The sequence below is a fragment of the Lemur catta genome, chromosome 2, assembly GCF_020740605.2.
Source record: "Lemur catta isolate mLemCat1 chromosome 2, mLemCat1.pri, whole genome shotgun sequence".
Taxonomy (NCBI): Eukaryota; Metazoa; Chordata; class Mammalia; order Primates; family Lemuridae; genus Lemur; species Lemur catta.
Genome location: NC_059129.1, coordinates 61,792,952 through 61,817,710, shown reverse-complemented (window position 1 = coordinate 61,817,710; position 24,759 = coordinate 61,792,952). Strand labels below are relative to the sequence as shown.

The 24,759-nt window shown below is 33.9% G+C and overlaps 1 protein-coding gene across 1 annotated transcript in view; it reads right to left on the bottom strand.

Moving 5' to 3' along the window:
* FAM83B (family with sequence similarity 83 member B) overlaps window positions 1–24,759 on the bottom strand; it is a 75,256-nt gene that overhangs the window by 7,297 nt on the left and 43,200 nt on the right. The window contains exons 3-4 of the mRNA XM_045542222.1: window positions 1,306–1,470; window positions 452–576 (exon numbers count right to left, since the gene is read on the bottom strand). Of these exons, the coding sequence (XP_045398178.1) occupies window positions 452–576; window positions 1,306–1,470 (290 nt within the window). The remainder of the gene's footprint in view (window positions 1–451; window positions 577–1,305; window positions 1,471–24,759) is intronic.

Sequence of the window (24,759 nt, the reverse complement as noted above, 5' to 3'; positions counted from 1 at the left end):
TGGGCAGCCAGTTCTGCTTTGATAAGACTCTTAATAATACAAAATAAGAAAAACCCAATCAACAAGTTTTTCAAAGTGGCAAACAGCTTCTATTTTTACGAACAATTGTTATTAAATTCATACTACATAGTGTTTTCATAGGAAGCAAAACCACTTTTAGTGTTGGTGAGCTGTAGGGAACTGTAGGGAGCTGTTTTCTCTTAGATATTAGTCAACCTCCTCAATTTCTGGATGAAGAACATGAAGGTGAAGAAGTTATGTGATTTACCTAATCTGTCTTAATGTCTTAATGTCCTTCAGAGACAGACCCATAACTCAAACCTAGGTCTCCAAGCTTCCATGCAAGCATTCTTCTTTATTTTCCGGAAAGCTAAATCGATTATATTAAAATTTGAAACTAATAAATTATTTAAATGATTGAGAACACTGAAGGTAAGCACAATGATCTTACCTGTAAGAACCGTACATCACTTTCTGGCAGTCGACTAACAAAAATTTCTGTTCCATTTTTCCATGGAATTTTGCCCCTGTTTTTGAAACATAGTCTTGGCCTTTAACTGTCCGCACGCGGATATTCTAGAATTATATGTAAATATGAGGTAAAAATTATGGCTAGAAAGGGGATATTTTAAAAAACAAAATGCATATCAATATAAAACCTCAATACCCCCCCAAAATTACCTGAAGTACATTTTTGAAAAACAAAACATTTAGTAAAAATAAAATTTCAAAAAACACCCTAAAATTAAATACTTAAGAAAAATAATCACTTAAAATACATATATTAACATAGCTTAAATAGGAGATATTACTTTATATTTATATAGAATGGTTTCATACATCACTTAGGATCCCATTGTAATAAAGCCTTTTGGGTTATAGTACCACAATGATAAAATAACTAAAATTAAAATCTATCTTCCTTTTAAAAAGTCAAACACAATTGAAAACATTATGCCAAATTATTTTGATATGCAATACCTACTGAACCATAGAAGCATTTGAGTCAGTGGTTTCAAGGTTGTGCATATAAAACTGAAGTATTAAGTATGAATGGTGGCAAAGTTAACTCAGAAACTTGTGTCCCACCGTCGAGAAAAGCACATGATAAAACACTCATGAAGATGTGTGTTTTCAATCGCATTTCAGAAGTACAGGGGAAGCTTCTGTGATCAACATACCACTTTAAATATATATATATAATACATTTTTTGCTTTTGCATTAATCTACCTTAGCATGCCTTAAATTTAACTGAGATGAAAATGATACACAAAATACTTGAGAAAAAAACATAGAATTCTTACCCTGAGACGTTGAACTTGACAACCCTGTTTCTCAGTCATATTTAGAAAATGATTAAAATTGGACTCATCAAGCAGAAGGTATACAGATATCCCTCGAGTTGATGCCTCAACTATTTCTTTGAAAATGTCCACATCTGTAAATATATCCATTACTAAAGCAATAACCTGTTAAAGGTAAGAATATGAAACAATTTTAGATACTTAAAAGAGAAAGATTAAGAGATAGCTAACTTTCAGTACATATAAGATAAAATAAAATTTAAAGACATAAATATACATATAAATATATATACAAATATTCACGCAGTTTTCTAAAATATAAGGTAAAACTATGCTAAAAATAAGTAAATTACTATATACAGATTTCTACCACTAAGTAATTTTCATATTAGCTTTAAGTTCAAGGGAATCTGCATTTCAGTAGGATTTTAAATGAAGGGTGAATCCAAATCATGGGTTACAAGGTTGCCTGTAGAATAGATTGAGGGTCGGCGGGGGGCGGGGCGGGGGACTAGTATTACAATCTTATTCTTTGGAGCCATTTTCAGGGAAAAATAAAATTTCTGGAACTAGTTGTTAGGAATAAAGGTCTTGAGAAACTGGGACAGAGCAAAAAATCTTCTAGAAATAGAAATATATCTAGGAAAGGATGAAATACAGAGAAAGGGTATAAGACGACTTGAAAACCAGAAAATTAACTATGAAGTCATCCCTTGGTACATGTGTGGGATTGGTCCCAGGACCGCTGCGTATACCCAAATCCACACATACTCAAGTCTGGCTGTTGGCCCTGGAAAAGCTACATGTACAAAAAGTGGGCCCTCCACATAAGTTGGTTTTGCATCCTGCAAGTATAATTTCTATCCATGAATGGTTGAAAAAAATCCATTTATAAGTTGACCTACACAGTTCAAACCCATGTTTTTCAAGAGCCAACTCTACCTGCCTAAAATTAGCTTAGCAGACAGAATAAGCAAAGGAAAAAATAATGAATAAAAAAGGTGACAGGATTTAGAAAGTAAATGCAAAGGAAAATGTCCTAAAGAACAGGCCCCTAAAATGGAAAGAGTCCTTGTGGATTGCTGGAAAGAAAACCATTATTGACTCTGAGAACAATGAGAGGGAAATAATGCTGGAAGAAGAAAAAAAAAATCATTTAATTGGTTGACCACCTACTATGTGCCAGACATATTTACTGACCACCTGCTATATGCCAGACCAGAAGAATAAAATTTATGTCCTTAAGAAGCTTATATTCTAATGGGGGAAGACACAGTAAGCAATAAATATAATAAATAAATGATATAGTCAGTTATATGTTTTTTGGAGGAAAAAAACAGAGCAGGATAAGAGGATCATGGGTTCCAGGAAATTAAGAAGGAGGAGTTTGGGGGTTTCAGGGCAGGTCTCTTTGAGATAGTGTCTTCTGAGCTAAGACTTAAAAGGATTTAATGTTATGCAAATGGATATCTTGAGGAAGAGTGTTCCAGGCAGAGGAAACCAGCAGTTCTCTGGCACATTCAAGAAACAGCAAAGAGATGGTAAAGAAATGAGAAAGGGAGACTTATCACAATGTCTTAAGGGAATTATAAAGCCTTAGGTGGTTTTTTTTTTTTCTCTCTCTAAGACTGTAAGCTATTAGAAGGTTTTAAGTTAAAGTAATGATATGATCTGATTATATTTTGAAAGGATTGTTGTGGTTACTGTGTTAAGAACAGACTTGAAGGATGATAGCAAGGGTGGAAATAGGGAGGCCGGTTAGAACTATTGGGGCAATTCAAGTGGGAGGTGGATGGCGGCTAGGACCAGGATGGTAGTGTCAATGGTGAAGAGAAATGGTCAGATACCAGATATCCTTGAGCCTGAAGGACTCGTGGATGGATTGAATGTGAGGAGTGGGAGAAAAAGGGGAGACTAACATTTTTAGGCTCATTGACCTAAAAGACAGAGTTGTCATCAGCAGCAGTAAATTTTAGGTGCAAGGTTAAAATGGAAAGTTAAGTTTGAGGAGCCTAGGTATCCAAGTGGAATGCTGAGCAGAGAGAGCTCTGGGTCAGAGATATAAATTAGGTTGTGGTGGTATAGAGGTGATAGTTAAATCCAAGTCATCAGGGGAGAGAGGATATATAGAAAAGACAACCAAGGAACCACGCTCTGGGATGCTCCAAAGTGAAGAGGTCTAACATAAAAGGAGGTACCAGCAAAGGAAACTGAGTAAAAAGAGCAGGTGGAATCCAGAATGTCAAGTAGGATAGCGTATCTATAATGAGCACGGTGTACTCAAGAGGGTCAAATTGGACTGCGAGACCAAATGTGATGTTAGTGGAGTAGAAACAGCAAAAGCTTTATTGGAAGGCATTTAAGAGAGAATAGGGAACAGATACTGGATATAGCAAGTCTAAAAAACTATTTTTGTGTAATTTGGCTGCTATAGGAAACAGAGAAATTAAGCCGTAGCTGTGGGTGAAGCTGGGTCTAGAGAAGTTGTACTTTTGTTTCTCTTTTTTTCTTAAACTGACAGATAAAATTGTATGTATTTATCATGTAGATGATGTTAACTACATGTTCATCAGCAGATGAATGGTCAAAGAAAATGTGGTATATATATCTGCGTGCATGCGTGCACATGCACACACACACACACACACACACACACAGGAATACTATTTAGCCATAAAAAGAACAAAATCCTCCCATTAGTGACAACATGAATGAACCTGAAGGACATTATGTTAAGTGAAATAAGACAGACACAGAAAGACAAATACCACATGATGTCATTCATATGTGGAATCTAAAAATGTTTTATTTAAAAGTGAACTAATACTATGTCTTTATGCTAATGAGGTGCTCCAGTAAAAGGTTAAAATTAATGGTGCAAGAGAAGGTGGGAAGTGAGATGGAGAAAGAGAGAATTTCTGGAGCAGAATCTACCAGGGCAAAAGTAAAGGAATTATATTATAGCACAGAGAGTAAATCTAGTAAATGATCTGATCATCTATGTATGATATGAAGCCGGAAGTCCAAGTATAAAGATGTAGATGCTGGTGGGGCAGCGGAAGTGAGTGGAGCTGTGGAAGTTCTGTTCTGGATGCTTTGATTCGCTCAGTGTAGTGGAAGCAGGGTCCTCAACTGAGAGTGAGAATTCCAGAAGACACTTCCAAGGTTTGAGGAAAAGGGTTTTAAGTAGTCATCTAGGAAGATAAGAACGGAAATAGACTAAGGAAATATAGTATGACTACTAGTTAGCTTTAGGATTGACCTTAAAGAACTTTAAAGGCCGGTCAATGTGGTTGTGAATTATTCTCCAACCTTGTTCAGCTGTAGGGCTGCAGGCAGAGAGTAGGCAGAGAGTTTATTTAACCATGGTTTGGTTCTGCCATGAGCGTATAACAAACTGAGAGAGGGCAGGGGCAGTGAAGGTGTATATAATGTGGAGCGGCTAAAATGATTGACTGTGGGCTTTAAGCTGGATATAAACATGAGAGAGGATGTCGCGAATGTGAGAGGCAGTGAAATGGGCCTATGATCAATGAATGAGAGATTCTCCTAGGGTTAAAGAACTGTTAGATATTAAGGGATTATTGCTAACTTTTTAGGTTTAATATCTATCTTATCTTTTAAATATATTTGTTAATATAGCTACAGATGAAAAGACTGTGCCTTGTAGTTATTTCACATTATAACAAATGAAACAAAATCGGCCATGATTTGATAATTTCTGAAGCCTGCTGACTGTACATGAGAGTTCTGTATCCTGTTCTTCCTACTTTTGAAACTTTATATAACATAAAGTTTTTAAAAAATTAAAAAGAAATGAAAAAAAAAAGAAATGAACATTTGATTGTAGCAGATACAAGAGGTAGTAAGCCAGAAATATAAGCAGAGGTAGAAGTCACATGGAGATTTATGAATTAGGTTATGCAGGATCTGCATGTTATAGCTATGACATTTTCAAGGTATGATTGGGAGCCAATGGCTGAGGTATATAAAGACAAGATCATTAGAGGAGAGAAGGGCAAGAAATTGGTCTTTAGAAAGATCTCTTACATGTATATTGAAGTTTTGCAAGGGATTGAGACAAGAGTAGTGTCGGAAAGAGTAACAGAGACTAGGGAGCAAAAATCATCAAGAAATGAAAGGGGGTGGAATGAAATGAGAATAGGCACATGGCAAAACACCAGGAAAATGTAATGAATATATTGTGACTATGTTAGAAGATGAGCAATGTTGTAGACAATATGTGAATTCATTTTTATTTACTGTAATATGATGCTGAAACAAAATACTGTACCATGCTCAAATTATATCAATGATGACATTCTTCAAACTATTTGCAAAACATACTCCAATCAGATTTTCTCTAGGAAGAACAACTTGAATAATTCCAGTGGCCTAGAACATTCTTCTTTATAAATGGTATGAAGTGCCAGGTGAAGGGAGAAGCTAGTGATCACAATCTCACCCATGTTTATGAATACTTTTCATAACATCAAATATATGAAAAATCTTTAACACGTTGACTGTCACACTAGAAAAAAAAATTTCCTTGGGGCCACGGTGTTTTATTACAAAAATAGAATAAAAACTTTGAAAACAAAATGATCCTTTCTAATTTAATGCAAAATTTGTTATTTTTTTATTGTTTGCCGTGTATGAGTTATATGCAACTTAAAAAATAGTTCTCACAGCTCCCAAGGTGAAGAGACATGTGAGTTACATATGCTTCACGAGGCCCCAGACTTAAAATTAGCTTGAGTTAAATACAACTCACATGGCAGTTAATGTGTTAAATTGTATCCACAACTATTAACTTAATGCATTTCCTATGCTTTAATGAGTTGTGTAATGAAATATGGGCATTGACATAAAGAAAAGAAAATGTCTATGTTATAATTTATTTTACAAAATAATTAAAAAAAAACATGTCTAGTGCAGTCTGGCACTAATTATTTTAACTAGAAAAAATTTTTAAAGCAAGAAACATTATTGTGCAATGTGATATTCTTTAATCAGTATATCTAAAAATTTATTTTTAACTTGCCAGATAGTCTCACATAACAAATTACTTTAGACTTTGGAAATGAACAAAAACACATTCCCAGGATACATAAAGGTTTTTGTTTGCAAAAAGTAATTGAAGTCATTCAGCCAATGGATGATTCTGTCCTGCCAAAGGTAGAACAAATGACTATCTTTCTTGCATGACACACAATACACCATTAGGATTCAGGAGACTAGATTATACTTCTCTGACAAGTTTATCTGATGTCAACCAAATCAGCTTGCTTCTCAGGGCTTCTGTTTCCTTGTACCCTCACACTTGATGTGTTGAAAGATTACATGAAATCTACAGAAAATTTCAGCTATGGCACAAAGGGCAAAAGTAAAATAGTTCTTTTTTTTAATGGTAAAGTTACATTATGGGGAAGGAATAATCATTAGAAATGAGGTATGCCAAACCAGATCTGAAATTATTACATGGCCAGTTAGTTATCTAAATCACACTGTGCTGTAGATATGAGCACAGTAGCTATATATAATCAAAGACAAATTATATGCCTGCTTAGTATAAGGCTTTTCAAAAGGTATATCAATTGATTACACTCGTATAAGTTAATACAGAAACCAGTTATATTAAATGGTACTCATTAAACTACCATGACATTATGTCACTTAAATTTTTCCCTTCTTCATTAATTCTTGTTATAAATTCACAATTCTTTCATTATAAACTTAAAAAGTAAATAAATTCATTTATCAGAAACATGGGACTTAGAAAAATTTTAGAAAGATATTCTGGGTTTTTGAGTGAAACATCACATCTATCTCCAAGAACCTGACTCAAGGACATTGGTTTTCACTTGTCTTTCTCCCAGTACTAAATTTTCCTAAAGTGACTCAGACCCTGGAGGTCACAATAAATTAAAATAATATAAATACTGACAATGGATTTTGATAAGTTCAAATGCATGGCACAATTTAAGGCCATTCAGGAATGTACATAATTAGGTGTTAAGTAATACACTGTAATGGTAATTCAGAGAAAGAAAAAAAGTTGCTCTATATGTACAGGTGGATGCACAGTAGGAGGAAATAGACAACAGGGCTTCATAGATAAGCCTTAAATAATAAATAAAGATTATTTTTAAGCCAGGCACAGTGTAGTACCAGCTACTTGGAAGGCTGAGGCGGGAGGATCACTTGAGGTCAGGAGTTCAAGACCAGCCTGAGCAAGAATGAGACCCCGACTCTACTAAAAATAGAAAAGATTAGTCAGATGTGGTGGTGTTTGTACTCCCCAGTACTTGGGAGGCTGAGGCACGAGGATCAAGGATTGCTTGAGCCCAGGAATTTGAGGTTGCAGTTAGCTATGATGACACCACTGCACTTTAGGCTGGGTGACAGAGCAAGACCCTGTCCCCCGCCAAAAAAAGTTTATTTTTAGCCATGCAAGCTAGAAGATTCCATTGCAAAGACACAGAGGCAAAGATTAGAATGAAGATGATAGAAATATTTTAATAAATATTTATTAAATTAACTTAAAGTTAACACAAAGATCATTAAGCTTACAAATATAGAAAAAATTTAGTTAGATAAGATTTATACAGATTATGAAAGATCTTGAAAATCTGATACATATTTATTTAGATTTGATCTGGAAAGCAATACAAATCCTATTGAAGAGAATACCTAGTCAAAACAGTGTCTTGGGAAAATGTGTCTGATAATAATATGCATACCAAATATATCAAAGTTCTACTGAGTCATTTGACTGCAGAAGACTGTGAAGCCTTCTTAATGATTTTTTTATTGCAGTATTATAAATGCACTGAAGTACCAAAAAGTATGGTAGAAACCAGTGATAACAAAAATAAAAAGAACTTAAAATCAATGATAGATTTTATAAAAATTATTTATCACAATGTTGACATTGGATACTTGCATTTCCTTAGAAATATGCTCTGCTATCAATAGTATTTTGTTCTTGAACTCTATATTGTCTTTCCCTTTGTAATCTATTAGGACACAAAGCTATTAGCAATATGCTTTTGTAAGACCTACATACTTAATGAAATGTAGGTGTACCTTGGGTTAATGTTCTATAGTCACATAATTTTCATTATCACTCTGAAAATGGAATATTATACCTTTTATGCTTCATTTGAAGAGACTCAGACTTCCTTGGTAATTGTCTGAATAGAGACAAGAAGATTTATTTTTTTTCCAATAGAAGAAAAACTAATATGGAGTTCAAATTTTCAAAAAAAGATTAATGGAGCTCTGTAATAACTGTATTCATAATAAAATTCGACAGAACTGAAAAAACTTTTAAGAATTAGTAGAAATAAAGTGAAATGATCACTTAAGATACATATATTTCTAAGTCTGTAAAATCTGTCAAAATTAATGTGCTAAATGGATTTCAGAAAAACAAAAAGGCTGATAAAGAAGAAGTACCTTTGACCTAAACCTTCTGCATCCTCAGTAAGACACTACATTGACCAGATCAAGCAGTCCTACCTTAGCCTCTCCAGAGCTGGGACTACATGGGCATGTCACCACTCCCAGCTTTTTTTTTTTTTTTTTTTAATTTTTGGTAGAGATGAGGTCTTGCTATTTTGCCCACGCTGCGCACTATAGCATCATTTAGCAAGTTACAGCTTTACATTTTGAATATGTTAATAATTTTTGCAGATGTTTAAGTATCTATACTCATAGCAGTTATCTATATATCTACTGGTTTCATAAATTAAGTGATCCTGGTGAAGTCACTGAAATGACTCTGAGTCTCACTGACTGCTGTATATTATAAATAAATATGCCAGAGAATATCTTATATGTACCAGATTCTAAAATTCTATGTTGCATTAACTGTTCATTCACTTTTGATTATGAGGGCTAAAATAACATAACAGGCATAGATTTCAAGCTCTATCATAAAATAGTATCTGAGAGTTTCATTTATATATACTAAAACATGAGAACCGAGTCACCCTAGATGTCTTGGGAACTGATACCTAGAATCCTAATTATCCAGGATATGTAAAGAATGAGATCTCACTATTCTTCAAAAATTGGATTAAAAGGTACATTTTAAATAGCTTGCAAAAATCTCACCAACCACAACTTGATAAAAAAGTTGGGGGGAAATCTAGGATATTGTAGTAAAATTCAATAGGAGATGTAAAGGGGAATGTTTAGGCTCTGTTATTGCAATAGTATTAATTTATAGAACTAATACTAAATACATGGCAACTCAAAAGGGAATTTGCATACATTATTTCCCACATTCTTTGCATGATATAATTGAAAATACTTAATCACCACAAAAATGAATCATGTTTTTACCTTTGTCCTATTTAAGCAAACCTTTATATCATCTCTGTGCAAGAAGACACCTTTGTTTTTTTTGTTGTTGTTGTTTTGTTTTGTTTTTTTGTGCTTTTTGTGTTTGTTTTTATTCCAGAGACAGGGTCTCACACTGTACCTCACTGCAGCCTTGAACTCCTGGGCTCAAGTGATCCTCCTGCCTCAGCCTCTCCAGTAGCTGGGACTACAGGTATGTGCCACCATGCCCGGCTAATATTTTATTTTATTTTATTGTTTGTAGAAACATGGTCTCACTTGTTGCTCAGACTATTTTTGAACTCGTAGGCTCAAGTGATCCTCCCACCTCAGTCTCCCAATGTGCTAGGATAACAGGCATGAGCCACCACTCCCAACCCTATCTTTGCTTTTTAAAGTAACTATTACTCTAAAAGGAACTCTAAAAGAAATTGGGAGGAAAGAAAGAAGGAGGCACAGGCCTAAAAGAAACTACAAAGAGTCACAGTCCTTTTACTGATTTCAATAATTCAATAATCTTTCATGTTCTCATTTCTCCACTACTTCCTCAAAAGTTACTTTTTCCTGATACTTGGTCTGGCATGGGCCCCAAAAGCCAAGGAGCCAGAGACTCTGGACACAGTAGTTAGTGATGGAAAAAATGAGCTCAAGACTCCCCAGCCTCTCCAATACTGGGATAGTCTAGCTATGTGATCACACAGAGTCTACCTTACAGAGCTCAAGAGGAAGTTTTGTGGAGAGTAACACCGCTTGAGGGGCTGGAAGAGAGAGGAGGAAGCACCGCAGCAGATTTTGAGCAACCAGAAAATAATTAAAATGCCTCACACTTTGTGCACAATCCAACTCTAGGTATGTCAGAGGGACGCTCTTTAAAATAAAGATGTGTTCTGGGTCATTACAGAACTAAAAATGCTAGTGTTTTCTGAATTGCTGCTACTGAAGAATCAGAGCCATGTTTTAATTAAATTCTGGTGATATTTGTAAGAATAGAAGGAGAAAGTTAAGTTTATATATTCATTTGAAAGTAATGATTTTACTAGGGAACGATGAAGCATTTGTAATTTTTCATAGATAAAGTACATGCTATAGTATTCTCATACTTCAAGGTATACAGGTACAGAGAAGATACATGTAAAGTAGAATTACTTTACTGGAAATGAATAACAAAATGTAATATTTAAGTATGACTTTTTACTTCATTTCCAATATTTTTTGATTAAAATTGTCAAACCTACAGAAAAGTTGAAGGAATAATACAATGAATATCTATAGCCCATCACCAATATCTTAAAAACGTTAAAATTTTGTCATAATTTATTTAATTTTACAGATATTTATCATGTGATTTGGTTTCAAAATTCAGAGTAACAGCTGAGACAGATTTCATATGGCTATATTTCTCAAGAAGGGTTAGAAAGAGGCCTCAAGGTAGATATATAAGGCAACTTGATGAAATAAAAGACTTTTTAAAGAGACTAAAAGCCATTCGTTAAAAGTAATAAACATTTCCCTACTTAATTTCCTAATAGCTTGCTATTAACCTTTCAATTTTGTACCAGAATTGTTATGTGTAATTGGTTATTTTCACTGGAGCTATTTAAAAGAAAACTTATTATGGAGAAAATGAGTGTATTATAATAACTATTATTTTAAATTACTAATTTGCTGCAAGTTAAACTACTGAAAATTCTGACCAAGGAGGGAAAAATATAGCAAAGGGTAGATTATTACATTTTTTATTTTCTCTGGCTTTTTAATTTTCAACAATCATGAATATAAGCATGACATTAAAATGAGTAATGATTAATGAATTAATTTAAATCTAAGAAGAAGCCATTTTTCCCAAATATAGGAAGGGAATATTTAAAAGTATAAAATTTTAAAAATCATTTTAGAGTTAAGTGAAAACATTAGTTCTAAGTAAAACCTCTGGGTTAGACTAAAACATATTTGATCTTTCTGAATATCTGCTTTGCAATTATGAGGTTAGCTGGATATTTGCATAATTAACTCCACATAACATGAGTGTATTTACTCTGTTATACTTTGCTTCTGAGGGACTTATAACTGACATATAGCAGGTATTCAACAAATTTTTGTTGGATGGATGTCAACATGATGCCTGTTCTCAAAAAGTATACAGTTTTGAGAGATTCATTCATAGAACTATAACTCAATATATAACTCAATGTGACACTTATGATAAAATTATGAACAAACTACTCTAAGGGAATAATTGTTTCTGACTAAGAATTATGTGTCATCAGTACCTGGAGCCTACAGTGAATGAGGCATCCTCTTAGATCTTGTTAATGTGGGAAATGAAACTGCCTTCTAAGAATTAAATGTTAAGGGATAGTGGATCAAAGCACTGGCATACAAAGTCATTTAGCAGAGAGTAAGGCCTGCAAGATGTGGTAATAGCCAAATAAATGATAGTAACATATACAAAAACAGATATTTCAGTAGAAGAATATGGCAGTTGGTTGGTAAATCACACAAATAGACTCAGGTTACAGAGACAAATACTGCCCATGTTCTTCTTAGTCCTGTCCAGAAGGGAGCATGGAAATCCAAAGGCATGGGTTTGATCTTTCTGATATAAAGGTTAGGTATATTGGTTTAGTGATGGCATCTGAGCCAGATGCATTTTAAACATCTTACTAGTTCCTCTTGTTCTAATTTCATGGCCTTCAGGTATACTGGGGCTTATTGTATACATTGCCATAAAGAGAGAATGAGCCAGCTGCGTAGCTTAAGTCTGTTAAGATGCTCAGCACTCACAACTGGCACTGTAAAATGGCGCTCTCTTCTCCAACATGAGTGTTTCAAGCTTAGTCAATTCAAGGGTTAGGCTTTTAATTCCTAAGTCTAAGGTCCAGAATCTACTTTAGATCATGGAAAATTGGCCAATTTTTTTGATCTCCTGAGACTTCTTGAGAGAGAGCTGTTTCTCAGTAACATCATCAATGGGCATAGAATAGCTATTATCTTATTTGAACTTGAGTGATTTAAACTGATGTCTGTCATGAAGAAAAGAGTGTAGGGCACTTCAGGCAGAAAGAGAAAGGGAGGAAAGGAATAAGAATCCCAAATGTACGAGGAAAATTGTAAAATAGTGTGTGAAGAAGAGGAGGGGCTTGGGTAATAGGAGCTGAAGTATTAGGAAGGTTCAGAGGCCAAGCAACACTACGGCAGGAACAGCTAGTGGCCTGATTTTGTTGGGAAATGGAATTCTGTGAAGGAGAAGTTGGTAATAAAGCTAGAAAGATTATAATGGTAAATTTGGCCCAGATTGTAGAGGGAAGTCGTTGAACACCAAGTTCACTATGGATTCCATGAGGTGCAATGGGGAGCCACTTATAGCTTTATTACCAAAGAATTGTGAGATTAAAATAATACTTAAAAAGATTAATATGCTTGTATACATGGGATTAGTTAGAAATAGGAATATCTACAAGTAGGTAGAAGAGTTAAGGGGTTTCAGTCCTAATCTACCATAAGATCCTTATGTGGATGGTGATAGCAGGAATAAAAGGGATGGAGATAAATTTGTAAAGGATGATTTGACAAGACTCATTGGCTGATTTTACAACACTCATTAGTTGATTGCTTCTGCTGGACAACAAAGAAAAGATGGACAGGGATCTCTAGGGTTTAGAGATCTAAATTATATGGAGAATTATTATACCATTATAAAAAAATAATTTATAATTCAAAAGAAGTATTCATTTTTGTATATAAGGAAAGCCATCAGCTTAGGGCAAAACAATGTGACAAAAAGTTGTGAAGTTGTATGCATTTTTTTTTTTTTTTTTTATCTACCTACCTATTCATCTACCCACCCACTCATCTATCTATGCTGTTTTTGTTTTTGGTTTTTGTTTTTTTTTTTTCAATTATTGAAACTTAGGCATTTTTAGGCATACAGGAACAGAGGGGTGAACACCAAAAGAATAAAATTAGAAAGAGGTGATTTGGTTAATGGTGTAAAATCTCATTTGTCTTAGAATGATATGGGATAAGCACAAGTATAACAGTCTGCCTTGGAATTAAGTTATACATATAGACTATAGGGAAGAAGTAATAAAAGAAAGATGTATTTTGGGGTAAGTGGGACACAGGGAGAGAAGGAAAGGGAAACAGTTGTCACTTGCTGTCCTTAAAATACACTTTAGAGTTGGAGATCAAGATTCCCTCTTGGGTACATAGTCAGTAAGGGCTCAGATTGTAGCTTACACGGGAGTGAAAAAGATTGAGAATAGCTGTTCTGAGGAATATAGTTAGAGTTAATGAGAAATTTAAAAAGTTTGGCAGAGTTAACAGTGAGAGCCCAATTGAGGTTAAAAAAATGTAAGCTTGAAATTGACATTTTAGCAAGTTTTTGAGACATTTTCGAGCCATGCTCAACAAGCCTAGAGTGGAAGCAAAGGGAACAGATGGTGGAGTTTACTCAGGATTAGGGATTCTTCAGGGTAATAGAGAGATAGGTTCTGATATGACCAAATGACAACCAAAGAGACTGATGAATTGATAAGAACAGGTAGAGACCAGAAATCAGAATGAGGGCAAAATTCAAGTCCAGTGGATTTGATGAAAAGTGACCTGTAGGAGTCAGAGAGAAGGTGCATGCTAGTGAACCTAGCATATAAGTAAATATAGATATAAGTAAACAGGTTATTTTCTATTATGTCATGGAACTTGGTCATTCTAATATATAAAATAAACTTAAGGTTTTGTCCTTTCCAGCAGCAACATTATATGGCACATAATGCATGAATACATTCTAATTTTCACAGAACTTTGTCAATGTTAATGGGAACACACCAGTTGGTTTCTTTTATTTAACAGACACCTAAAAAATGTTCAATAAATATCCCATCACTATTTTAAAAAAATGAGAAAGAAACATACATGCTAAAAGATAATTAAGGGACTATCAATCAAATATAATGTGTGAACTGGACCTTGTCTGGATTTCAACAAAACTGTAAAAAGACATTATGTAACAATCAGGGAAATTTCAACGACTGGATATAAAATAATAGTAATTATTTTTTTGTTCTTTAGGTTTGCTAATTATAATATATGTGGATTATATTTTTAAGAAGCCCTTAGTTTTAAAAGACAATCACACTGAAACAAATCAGATGAAATAAAATGATCTCATGCATGAGATTTGCTTTAAGATAATTCACCAGCGGTTGGGGATATGGAGGAAACCAAACTGACCACAAGTTAATAATTATTGAAACTGGGTGATGGTACACTATATTATTCTTTCTTCTTTTACATATGTTTGAAAATTTCCATACTAAGACAATAAGTATTCAATGAACTATTTTAACTTTCATTCCATCCACCTTATTCTTTCTTCCCATTTTTTTCTATTTTTATCTTTTTAACTAATTTATTATGCTTGCTAAATATCCCCTTTTTCTTTTTGTCCTTCTTCCTAAGTCACTTTTCAGTGTGTTTCTATCTGTCTATTAGAGTCTGGAATCTGCCATTTTCCAACTGGGTGAATAGAGAGAAGAAAATTATCTTTGAGCCTCAATTTCCTCATCTATAAAATCAAGTAAATAACTTCCTGTCCCCATGGGATTGTTGGGAAAATTGAGATGATGAATAACAAGATGGTAAGCACATGGTAAGGGATCATTAAATAGTTGCTATTATTAATAAAAATGTTGATGATAACACAGCTTGAAGAATAGATGCTCTGTGATAGTTGAGTAGAACTTTATAGCTCCAAATATAAAGAGAAGACGAGTGAGGTATTTCACATTTCTCAAGCCATTATTTTTTAAAATTTATGTTGACCTTAACCAAATATTCTTCTAACAATTAAAATAATAAATACAACAAAACAAAACTTTCTATTCCTGTTTTAAGAGGCTGCGTCCATTACCTGGGTGATAATTGTTGTACTTTGACATCAACTGTAAACAAGTAATTAACCTGCCATAAAAAAAAAAAATCAAACATACTGCCCAGCAAAAATACAAGTCCTATTTATTCTATAGTGATTTCCATTTGAATAAGAAACTTAAATATAAAGAAGTTAAAGTCATGAAACATAAAATTAGCAGTTTTGTGTTTAATGTAATGCCTTCCTATGTCTATACCCAATAGTCTACTTAGATGTACCTAATCTCTTGTTTATTTCACTCTACTACTCCACTTTCCTTTCTTAGATTATTTTAACACTACTAGCCTCTATAAATTGTGAAAATAACTTAATAATTATCCCCTCCACTCACATTTTAGGTTCATTAGGTATTTTGAACCCCTAATAATAGTCTTTCCACATAGATAATATAGAGATACAAAACAGCAAATGTTTTTCAGTTGGGTTGTAAGGTGCAGATTTCATATTTTATTAGCGGCTTTTATTTTCAGGTCTTCAAGAATATAATTAAAATGAAAATTAGCATTGTCATAATCTTCATTTTTCTACCAAGAAAATTATAAAATATAATGTATTTACTTTCCTAAAGCAGGATAATAAAAAGGAACTTGTCAGTGTTCTGAGTTAAAAGGTTGTTTCTGTTTATTATATATCTTTCATCTAAACATTGACATTTTATTAAAAGTGAGATTGTCTATATCAAAAGCTGAAATAACCACATTTATTCCAACTATTTTCATTAGATTAACCCAAATTGCTTTATCTGTAAAATTAAGGAAGTTCCACATCCTTAGGTATCACACCTGATTGATATTCTAAATAAAAGTTATTTGAAAATAAAATATGATCCATATAAAAATATTCTCAAGCAGGCAGTTAAGCTGTAACCATAAAGGAAATGGAAGTTAATGATTAAAGAGGAGGAAAAGAACAAACAGAGGAGGACAAAATGGAGGAGAAAAACATTATACAAATTCTCTTAGAGGAATACATTAAATTTTGTTTCTGTACCAAAAATATAAAATGGCTTTTTAAAACTTATTTAAACTTTACGTTTCGAAAAGCTGAATAATTTCATTTTTCATATATTCGGACAGAGTATTAAAAAGATACATCCATTTTGACAAGCAAAATTCAAGTTGGAATTTTAATTTCAATATTTCAAACGAAATCTTTCTGAGATAATTTAAATATGCCTGTAATTTACATTTCTTGCAACTTCATTTTTGGAAACAGATCGAGTGGCAAGAGAAAATTTTGTCAGATGGACATTAAAACATTCAGATAGTCACGACACAGGAAAAAGTTACCCAAATTATTAAAATGTGAAGCAGTTCAATAAAAAAATCTAACCTTAAGCTTTTATTATTGAGCTGATCAAATACAGCAAAGCCTGGCAACTGACAAGAGGGGCCTAAAGTAATCTGTCCTCTGAGAAGAGGGAAGAAAAGATTATGAAAAATACTCTTGTCAATTTAAATACCTGATAGAAGGTAACATTTTCAATAGCATAATTAGTTTTACATTAAATTACAATTCATGAGCATTTAAACAAGGCTCCCAACAATACTTCTTAAGATGGCATTATTACTAATTATCCAGTTAAAAGATCATCTCACTGATTGTTTACACTGATGTCAGGTTGCCTTTCTTTTTTGTACATTGAACTCAAACTTCCTAAGTAAAACTTGGGGGCATTTCTTTCAATTCTAGCATTTAGATCAAAAAACAAAAAAGCAAACAAGTGGTAAAAACATTCTCATAACATGAAACAAATTACATTGTATTATGGAAATACAAAAAAATTGTATTTTTCTATTACACACACACACAAACACACACACAGACACACACGCACACGCGCACACACACACACACACACAGTTAGACTCTCTGTCTCCCTGTCTCCCTCTCTTGCTCTCACTCTCTCTACCCCAGAGGAAAATTATAGAAAACAGACCAAACAGCAGCAGTAATTTCACAACCAAGGACAATGATTCTTTTCCTTTCATCTTGGTATATGCACATTTTTACAAAGCTGAGATCATCTTATTTATGTAATGTTGTGTGTTGTGTATTTCTCATGATAGAATAAATATTTTCCTATTATTACAAACTGTGGTTACATTACATGTTTGGAAAAAAATAGTTCTCCAAAGCATTCTGAAGAATGCAGTCTGCACACAGAAAGACCAGTGAGAAATCTGCAACAAGTCCAGAAACAAGCTGCTCGCCGGCGGCAAAGGGGGATTATATCATTCAGGGTTCTGGCAGAAATACAAATTTCCCTGAGAGTTTTCAATGCTGACATTTATGAAAATGAGACATTTATGAACAGACTATTTACAGAAGTGTGGGCATGGTTAAAGGAACCAGCAAGGGAGACAGAACTCTGGCACTTGAGCAGGGAGTGAGCAAGGGAAAAAAACAAACAAGCAAACAGAAAATGAAGTTCTCTTTCTCCAGGGTTCCACTCTGTGGCTGGTGCCTCCCACTGGGCAACCTCTTCGCCACCAGAAAGGCAGGTAGTATGGAAGCCCGGGTCACACAGTTCATGGAATCAGCCTCAGAAAACCAAAGAAGGACAAGAGAAGGCTAGAAATTCAATCAGGTAGGGGTGGGGATAGAGAAGAACATGCTCAGGAATACAGAACAGGGGACTTAGAGATTTTTCAGAGACACTGGGAACCTAGGTGGCAAATATAAAACCTGCCGGTCAATTGGATTGTGAAATACACGAGGAGAATCTATTTCCAGATAAATTCCAGATTTCTGGATTAGCTGGCTAAGTGATTGGTGCTGTCAATGAAAGACCTAGGCAGACTGTAGGTTGGAAAGAATGAGTTTGGCTTTGGGTCTGTGGAGTTTCAGCGTCCGTGACACAGCTAGGTGGAAACGCTTACAGCCAGCTGGTTACCAGGGTCTGGGACTCAGAAGAAAGCTCCTGGCCCCCAGTTTCGAATCTATCTTTCACATAAACTATTTAAAAATAATGGATAGAATCAAATTTAATTCTTTCCAATTGTCTTCAATGTCTATTGCAATCTAACTTTTCTTCTTAGTGCCATACCTCGCTGCATATTCCATGCATTCTGCTCTGATGGCTTTGTACGTGCACAGTATCATGCTTACAGGGTGCCTGTTGTCTCAAATCCCCATCTTCTCTTTCTCTGTGAAAGTTTGACTCATCTTTAAAGGCAGAGCGTACTTGCTGGCCCCTTCACAAAGCCTTTGCCAATTCCCTGAGCCTAAATGAATTGCATCCTAATTTATGCTCCCTCTACAGTTTATTTATATCTTCAGTGTAGTGTTTATTTTATTCAGCCTTGCTGTTTACATATTACTTTCTTGGGGATAATAAGCTACTTGAGGGAGGGAATCATGTTTGTATCTCAGTCACCTTACCAATATAACTCAATAACATTTGTTAAATTATTCATTGTTGTTTCTCCAAAGCATCAAGTGCAGTTATTTTCAAAGAGTAAACAAGCAAATATATATATATATATTTGAATATTTCCATTTTTTTCTTTTGAATTCCTGAAAATTCTAGTGATTTTCTAAATGAAGCAATGTCTCAGAAGTCTTTCATGGTATTTTTCATATGAAATCTACAGAGTTCAGGAGGGAGTTGGGTTGGAGCATACAGACTGTTACTATTACTTTGTTTACTAGTCTTCTGGTTCTAGGCAATATTTTATGCACAAACACCTGTAGGAAATAGCTAGAAGACTCCTAAAGGTCATTTGTCATATATATGCAAAGGAAGTATAATCTGAAATATATTTTAAATCCACAAGTAATACATGCAAAAAACATGGATCCTAGTAAGTTTGGAATACTATTACTTACATTGTGGAAGGTGTTATAAAAATCAAATTTCTCAAAACAGACATATGTTGGGTTAGACAAGTAGTAGTATTTCTTAATGCAGATACAGACCAACATCATAAGCAACAAAAAGCTAAAGATCATAGAAACTAATATTTATTTAAGATCACACAGTAAGTGATGAAGCTATGACTAGGACTAGTTTTCTTCCAGTTCAGTTGTCTACTATTACAATGCCAGCTTCATGTCTGAATCAAGGGAAAATGCATATACCTGGGAGGGTTCCAGGATATGGTGGCCATCTCTTTTGGTGAATCCAAACTCATGCCAGATGTATGGCTAATGCTGTATTAATAATAAGAAACAAGGAATAGTTTGATGCAGAGATCCATTTCTGAAATACATGTCATTGGCATGAAGCTAGGAGTAAATTCTACTTTATCTCTGTAGTCTATGGTGAGCTATATCTGAAGCCAGTCTGAGACAGAATCGGCCCAAGAGGCTCAATTCCAAATGCACCTAAACCCATTATGGATGATTTCTAATATATGCATAAGCGATATGAGACATAAATATTATGGCTAGATTTTTTCTAAAAAAAGCTAAAAAGTTATTATTTGAAAAATCCATCTCATTAGTTAATTTAAAAATTAAAAGTTAAGTAATCAGAATAAATTGTATGTTCATCTATGCTAAAATGCATAGAACATTTAAATAAGACAGATTTCAATGTTTAAAGTAGCTCTTCTTCTTGGTGGTAGAATTATACTTTGGAAATAACTTTCAAAATTGAAGAAGTTTGCCTATTAAGGAATCAGAATCCCAACAGTATAAATACAATGGCTTATGAAAGAAATTATTTAGTTTCTAATAAAGAAATGGAGGAAAGAAGAAAGAGGGATAAGAGAATAAGGAATTTGAGGGTGAACGAAACCACTAAATAAAACTCCTGTTTGTAGGATGGGCACCCTTTACACAACACTGTTGTCAGCACATTCTAGCCTTTTTCCTTTTTGCTCATGCAATCCCAAGAAGGCAGAGATCTCCATTTGGTCAACAAATGAGGTAGTAACAGCTGCTTGTATGAATATTTTGCAAGTATCAAGCCCCATTTTTTTTTCTTCCTCTAGATTTTGGCCAAGAATAGCCTTAAATAATAGTAATTTTTTGTTCCTTGTTTGGACTTTGTTTCATAACAGTGTTCTCTATCACATCTGTTTCATGCCATTCCTTCGATAAAAATGATATGGCAACTTATTCAAGCTAAATGTGTTCTCATAACATTTATGGCATTAGGTCTCATCCCAAGCCAATATAAAAAATGTATTAGCATTAGAAATTGATATTCCTTCAAATCTTAATACATTCTCTAAAATCTAGTCAACACTACAGTGTTTACCTAGAACCCTCAATGAAACAGAAGAAATTCATACACTGAGCAAAGACATAAATTAGATCAGTTTGACCTCTGAGGTGCCTTCAAACTCTGAGAGTCTGTGATTCTGGTTTTTTAAAAATCTCCATAAAACATTCCCTATGAAAAAATTATCAAGACCCCTCTTCTACTTCCTCAGTTTCATACTGTCAGAAGTCTAATGAGATTTTAAGTATAGAAGTTGAAAGTAAAGATCAAACAAGAGCAAAGGGAATAAAGAATTGAAGAGATACAGTGCTAGGCTCATGAGAATGGCTACTAATGTTACTCAAAAAGCCACACTGAACTTTTTTTTACTTTCATATTTTAGCAACATTTAATAATGGTTTACGATTGTTTGGTTATTTTCCATGATAACATTTTCAAACCATTGAGATCTGTAAATAAAATTATCTAAGAAAAATAATATGTTCTTAAATACCATTTGATTGACTAAAACAATGATACTAATAATCTTATTTCAATTAAAAATATAATAAGACTAATCTAGATAATGGCTTTTCTACACTAAAGAAACAACAATGAGTCTGGAATATGTTTCCACCATTTGTTTTATTTTGCAGCTAACTGGCATTCAAGAAAAGGCACAGGCTAATAATGTATGCACAGTGCATATTAAAAAGTAGGCTTCCTCCATATAACTGTAATGAGGTTTAAATTTGATGGTACTGTTCACCCTTAACACATTATAATAATAGAAGAAAACAGAAATGAGTATTCATAAAACAGAATGAATTTCATTACAAGCAGGAAAGAATGTCTAACCAAAAGGGTTCACAAATATATATTGGATGAAAGTACTAATATAATACCTGCTGTACTTGTGAATGTATAGTTCAGTATGTTGTTATTTAGAGATAATATATTGCCAGGACTTAAACATAACTCGTAGAAACATCCTCTATCAAATCACCATATTTTTAAAATCATCTATTAACTGAAAGAATAGTCAATAACTTGTCTTGCTTTAACTATAGACTATACTATATTAGATTGAGTTCTCAGTCTAAAAAAAAATTGATTTTTTTTCTTAACTTAAATTTAGATGATAAATCAGATACTAAAAAACCAAGTTAATTCAGTCCATGTATGTTACCTATATGGGGTCATTGTCACAAGTTGTGGCATTTTTATCTGCTTTTAATAGTATAAATGACCTAGTTTATTTCCAAATTGAACTAGACATTATGTATGCTGTGATCTTTTGACAATTCCATTTAAAGAGAATTTGGATTTTCCATAGAGATAGAACAAGATGATCAGTTGAAACAAAGAGTCTTCATCATGTAGAATGCCATTGGTGATTTTAATAAGGTTTTTTTGTTTTTTGTTTTTGTTTTTTAAAGAATAGTAGGTGAGGAACATAAAAAAGAGACAGGGATAATATACATAAGCTACTTTTTATAAAATCTTAACCATGAAAAGAAAGAGGAAAGATCATAACTAACATAAATAGGGTAAATAGAGGAATTTTATTCTTCCACATAGGTGAGAAAAACATGTTTATAGGGGGCAAATGGGGAAAAACAGAAGTGAAAGATTTGTAACATAAAGGGAATAATTTGTCACCAAAGACTGTGATCCTATAGCTGCATCTTAATTTCTGTTTTGGTTTTATTTAATTTTCTTAAATCTATCTCTATTAACTATTTTCTTAACACACACATTTTGGCCTTCAATAAGTTATATAACCTTTCTGAACTCTTTATTTTCTTGACTGTGTAATTTAGAAAATAATAAAGACTATCTCACACAAAAAGCTTTCAGTTAGGAGAAATAAATTTGTGAGCTCTATTGTACAGCATGTTCCTTATAGTTAATAATAATGGATTGCATTTCAAAATTGCCAAGAGTAAATTTTAAAAGTTCTTACCACAAAATACACTAAGAATGTGAGGTAATGGATGTGCTAATTAGCTTGATTTCATCATTCCACAATGTATACATATGTTAAAACATCACATTGTACCCTACACATATATACAATTATTATTTGTCAATTCAAAAAACATTAAAAATTTAAAAAAACATTTTTAAAAAAGTTTCTTAATTTAGTCCTTTCAGCACAATCACACTGGTAGCTTCATGTTAGGGAGGGAACTGGCTTCCTGAGGAGTGGATTCCTGGCACCTGCTCAGTAGGAACTGCAACCATGACCAGCACAATGGGAGCCAACAGTGGTTCCAAACAGCCACACAGCCTTCCATTTTCTCTGCAGCAAATGAATGCTGGCTGCTGATCCTGGGTTCTTTTCTCTTACTTTGTGTGAAAGCAGAAAAGACTTTACTCCCAGGAAGTAGCATGTCACTATCAGGTGCCTAGCACCTACTTCTCTTATCAGTCTACTCCATTCCTGCCTTAACTACCATTGCTACTACCTTTGGGAATCATTTCCATGCCTTGCCTGAATGTCCTTCCTTTTCCTTACACGTAACTGATCTCCCCTCCTCTTTCTCCTTTCTCAGCTGTTTTCCTTCTCTCTCATTTTCTCTATCGCTATATTTTTTTTTTTTTTGTCTCTGTTCCTCTGGGTATATTTTTTCTTTGCTCTTATTTACTGCTTGGCTTCTCCAGAATGTTCTTAGTATTTGCCACCCACTCCTACAATGCCAACTCTGGCTTGCGTTAAGTTCATGTAGCCATGGTCAGATTCTGGCTCTTACTATGTTTTGGCTTCACAGCTCTAGTGCTGATGTCATGGATGGACTTCAGTCTCTGAGTCTCTTAGTCTACTGTCTTAACAGCCAGAATCTCTTTGGTCCACCCATAGAACAAACAGTAATGACCAGGGTGGACAAAGGTATTTGTTCAAAAAATATGTACTGGGTTCTCATTCTCTGCCAGGCTCTGCGAGAGGTATTAAAACGGGGGTGGGGCGGGGGGCAGTGGGGCAGGGGATGGGGGGAGTGTTCATCTTAAATTGTCTTAGAAAAGGGATGGGGGTGGTGGGGAATGGTAGTACCTGTAGATTCACTCAACAGGGTACCTTAAGACTTTTTTGGGAAGATAATGCTACTGACGCTTTTGAACAAGTTTGTTTCATTAGGTAGACTTGTTGATAAATGTCTGCATACGAGCATATGTACTGATCATCACTCCCGAACAACACTGAATATCTGTGAAGTCCAACTACTTTGTAGAGTATTTCAGAAGAGAAAGAATTACACTTTCATTTGTAATTTTTAAGAAACATTGACTTATTAATTAACAATTGATCACTGAACAATATGTAAACAGATTTTAAACTATTTGTGATTAGTCTGAAGAGCCTTAAAATAAGCAGCAAATTATTGTGGCCAAATGGGGTGGGAAAAAAACAATATAGGATGCATCGGACAGTTTTTAGCCTAACAAAGAACTCTTACCCAGGCCATAGTTGTTAAGGGTTGACAATAATACCCTAGTGAGGAAGATCTGGGAAGTAATATTAGAACCTACTCTGTATATGTGAGGTATATACCCATATGGAGCAATGAATCCAATATTTGCCTGGAAAATGAAATGTGAGAATACATAGAAAAATTCAGAGAAAGGAGTAATTAAAAAGTGTAATATTGTGTTAGAATAAAACAGTATGCTACTGGCATATAAAAAAGAGACCAAGAGAAAGAAACAGGAAAAATAAAGAAGAATAAGTAAAAAACATATCCAAGGTACATTTTGATGAAGATAATTTTATAGTAGTTAAGAAAGAATGGAATATTACATTAATGGAGTTAGAAAATAAGGTGGAAAAAAAGACTAATACCTCAACAGAAAAATGATTAAAACCAATATGTGTGGCCAATAAACATATAAGATGTACAAGACCTCAGTAACAGAGGATTGCAAATTAAACTATCATGTTTTATCTATCATCTAAAAAACTGAAGAGACTGACAACACTGAATGTTACCAGGGAGTGAGAGAAATAGGTACTTACGTGAAA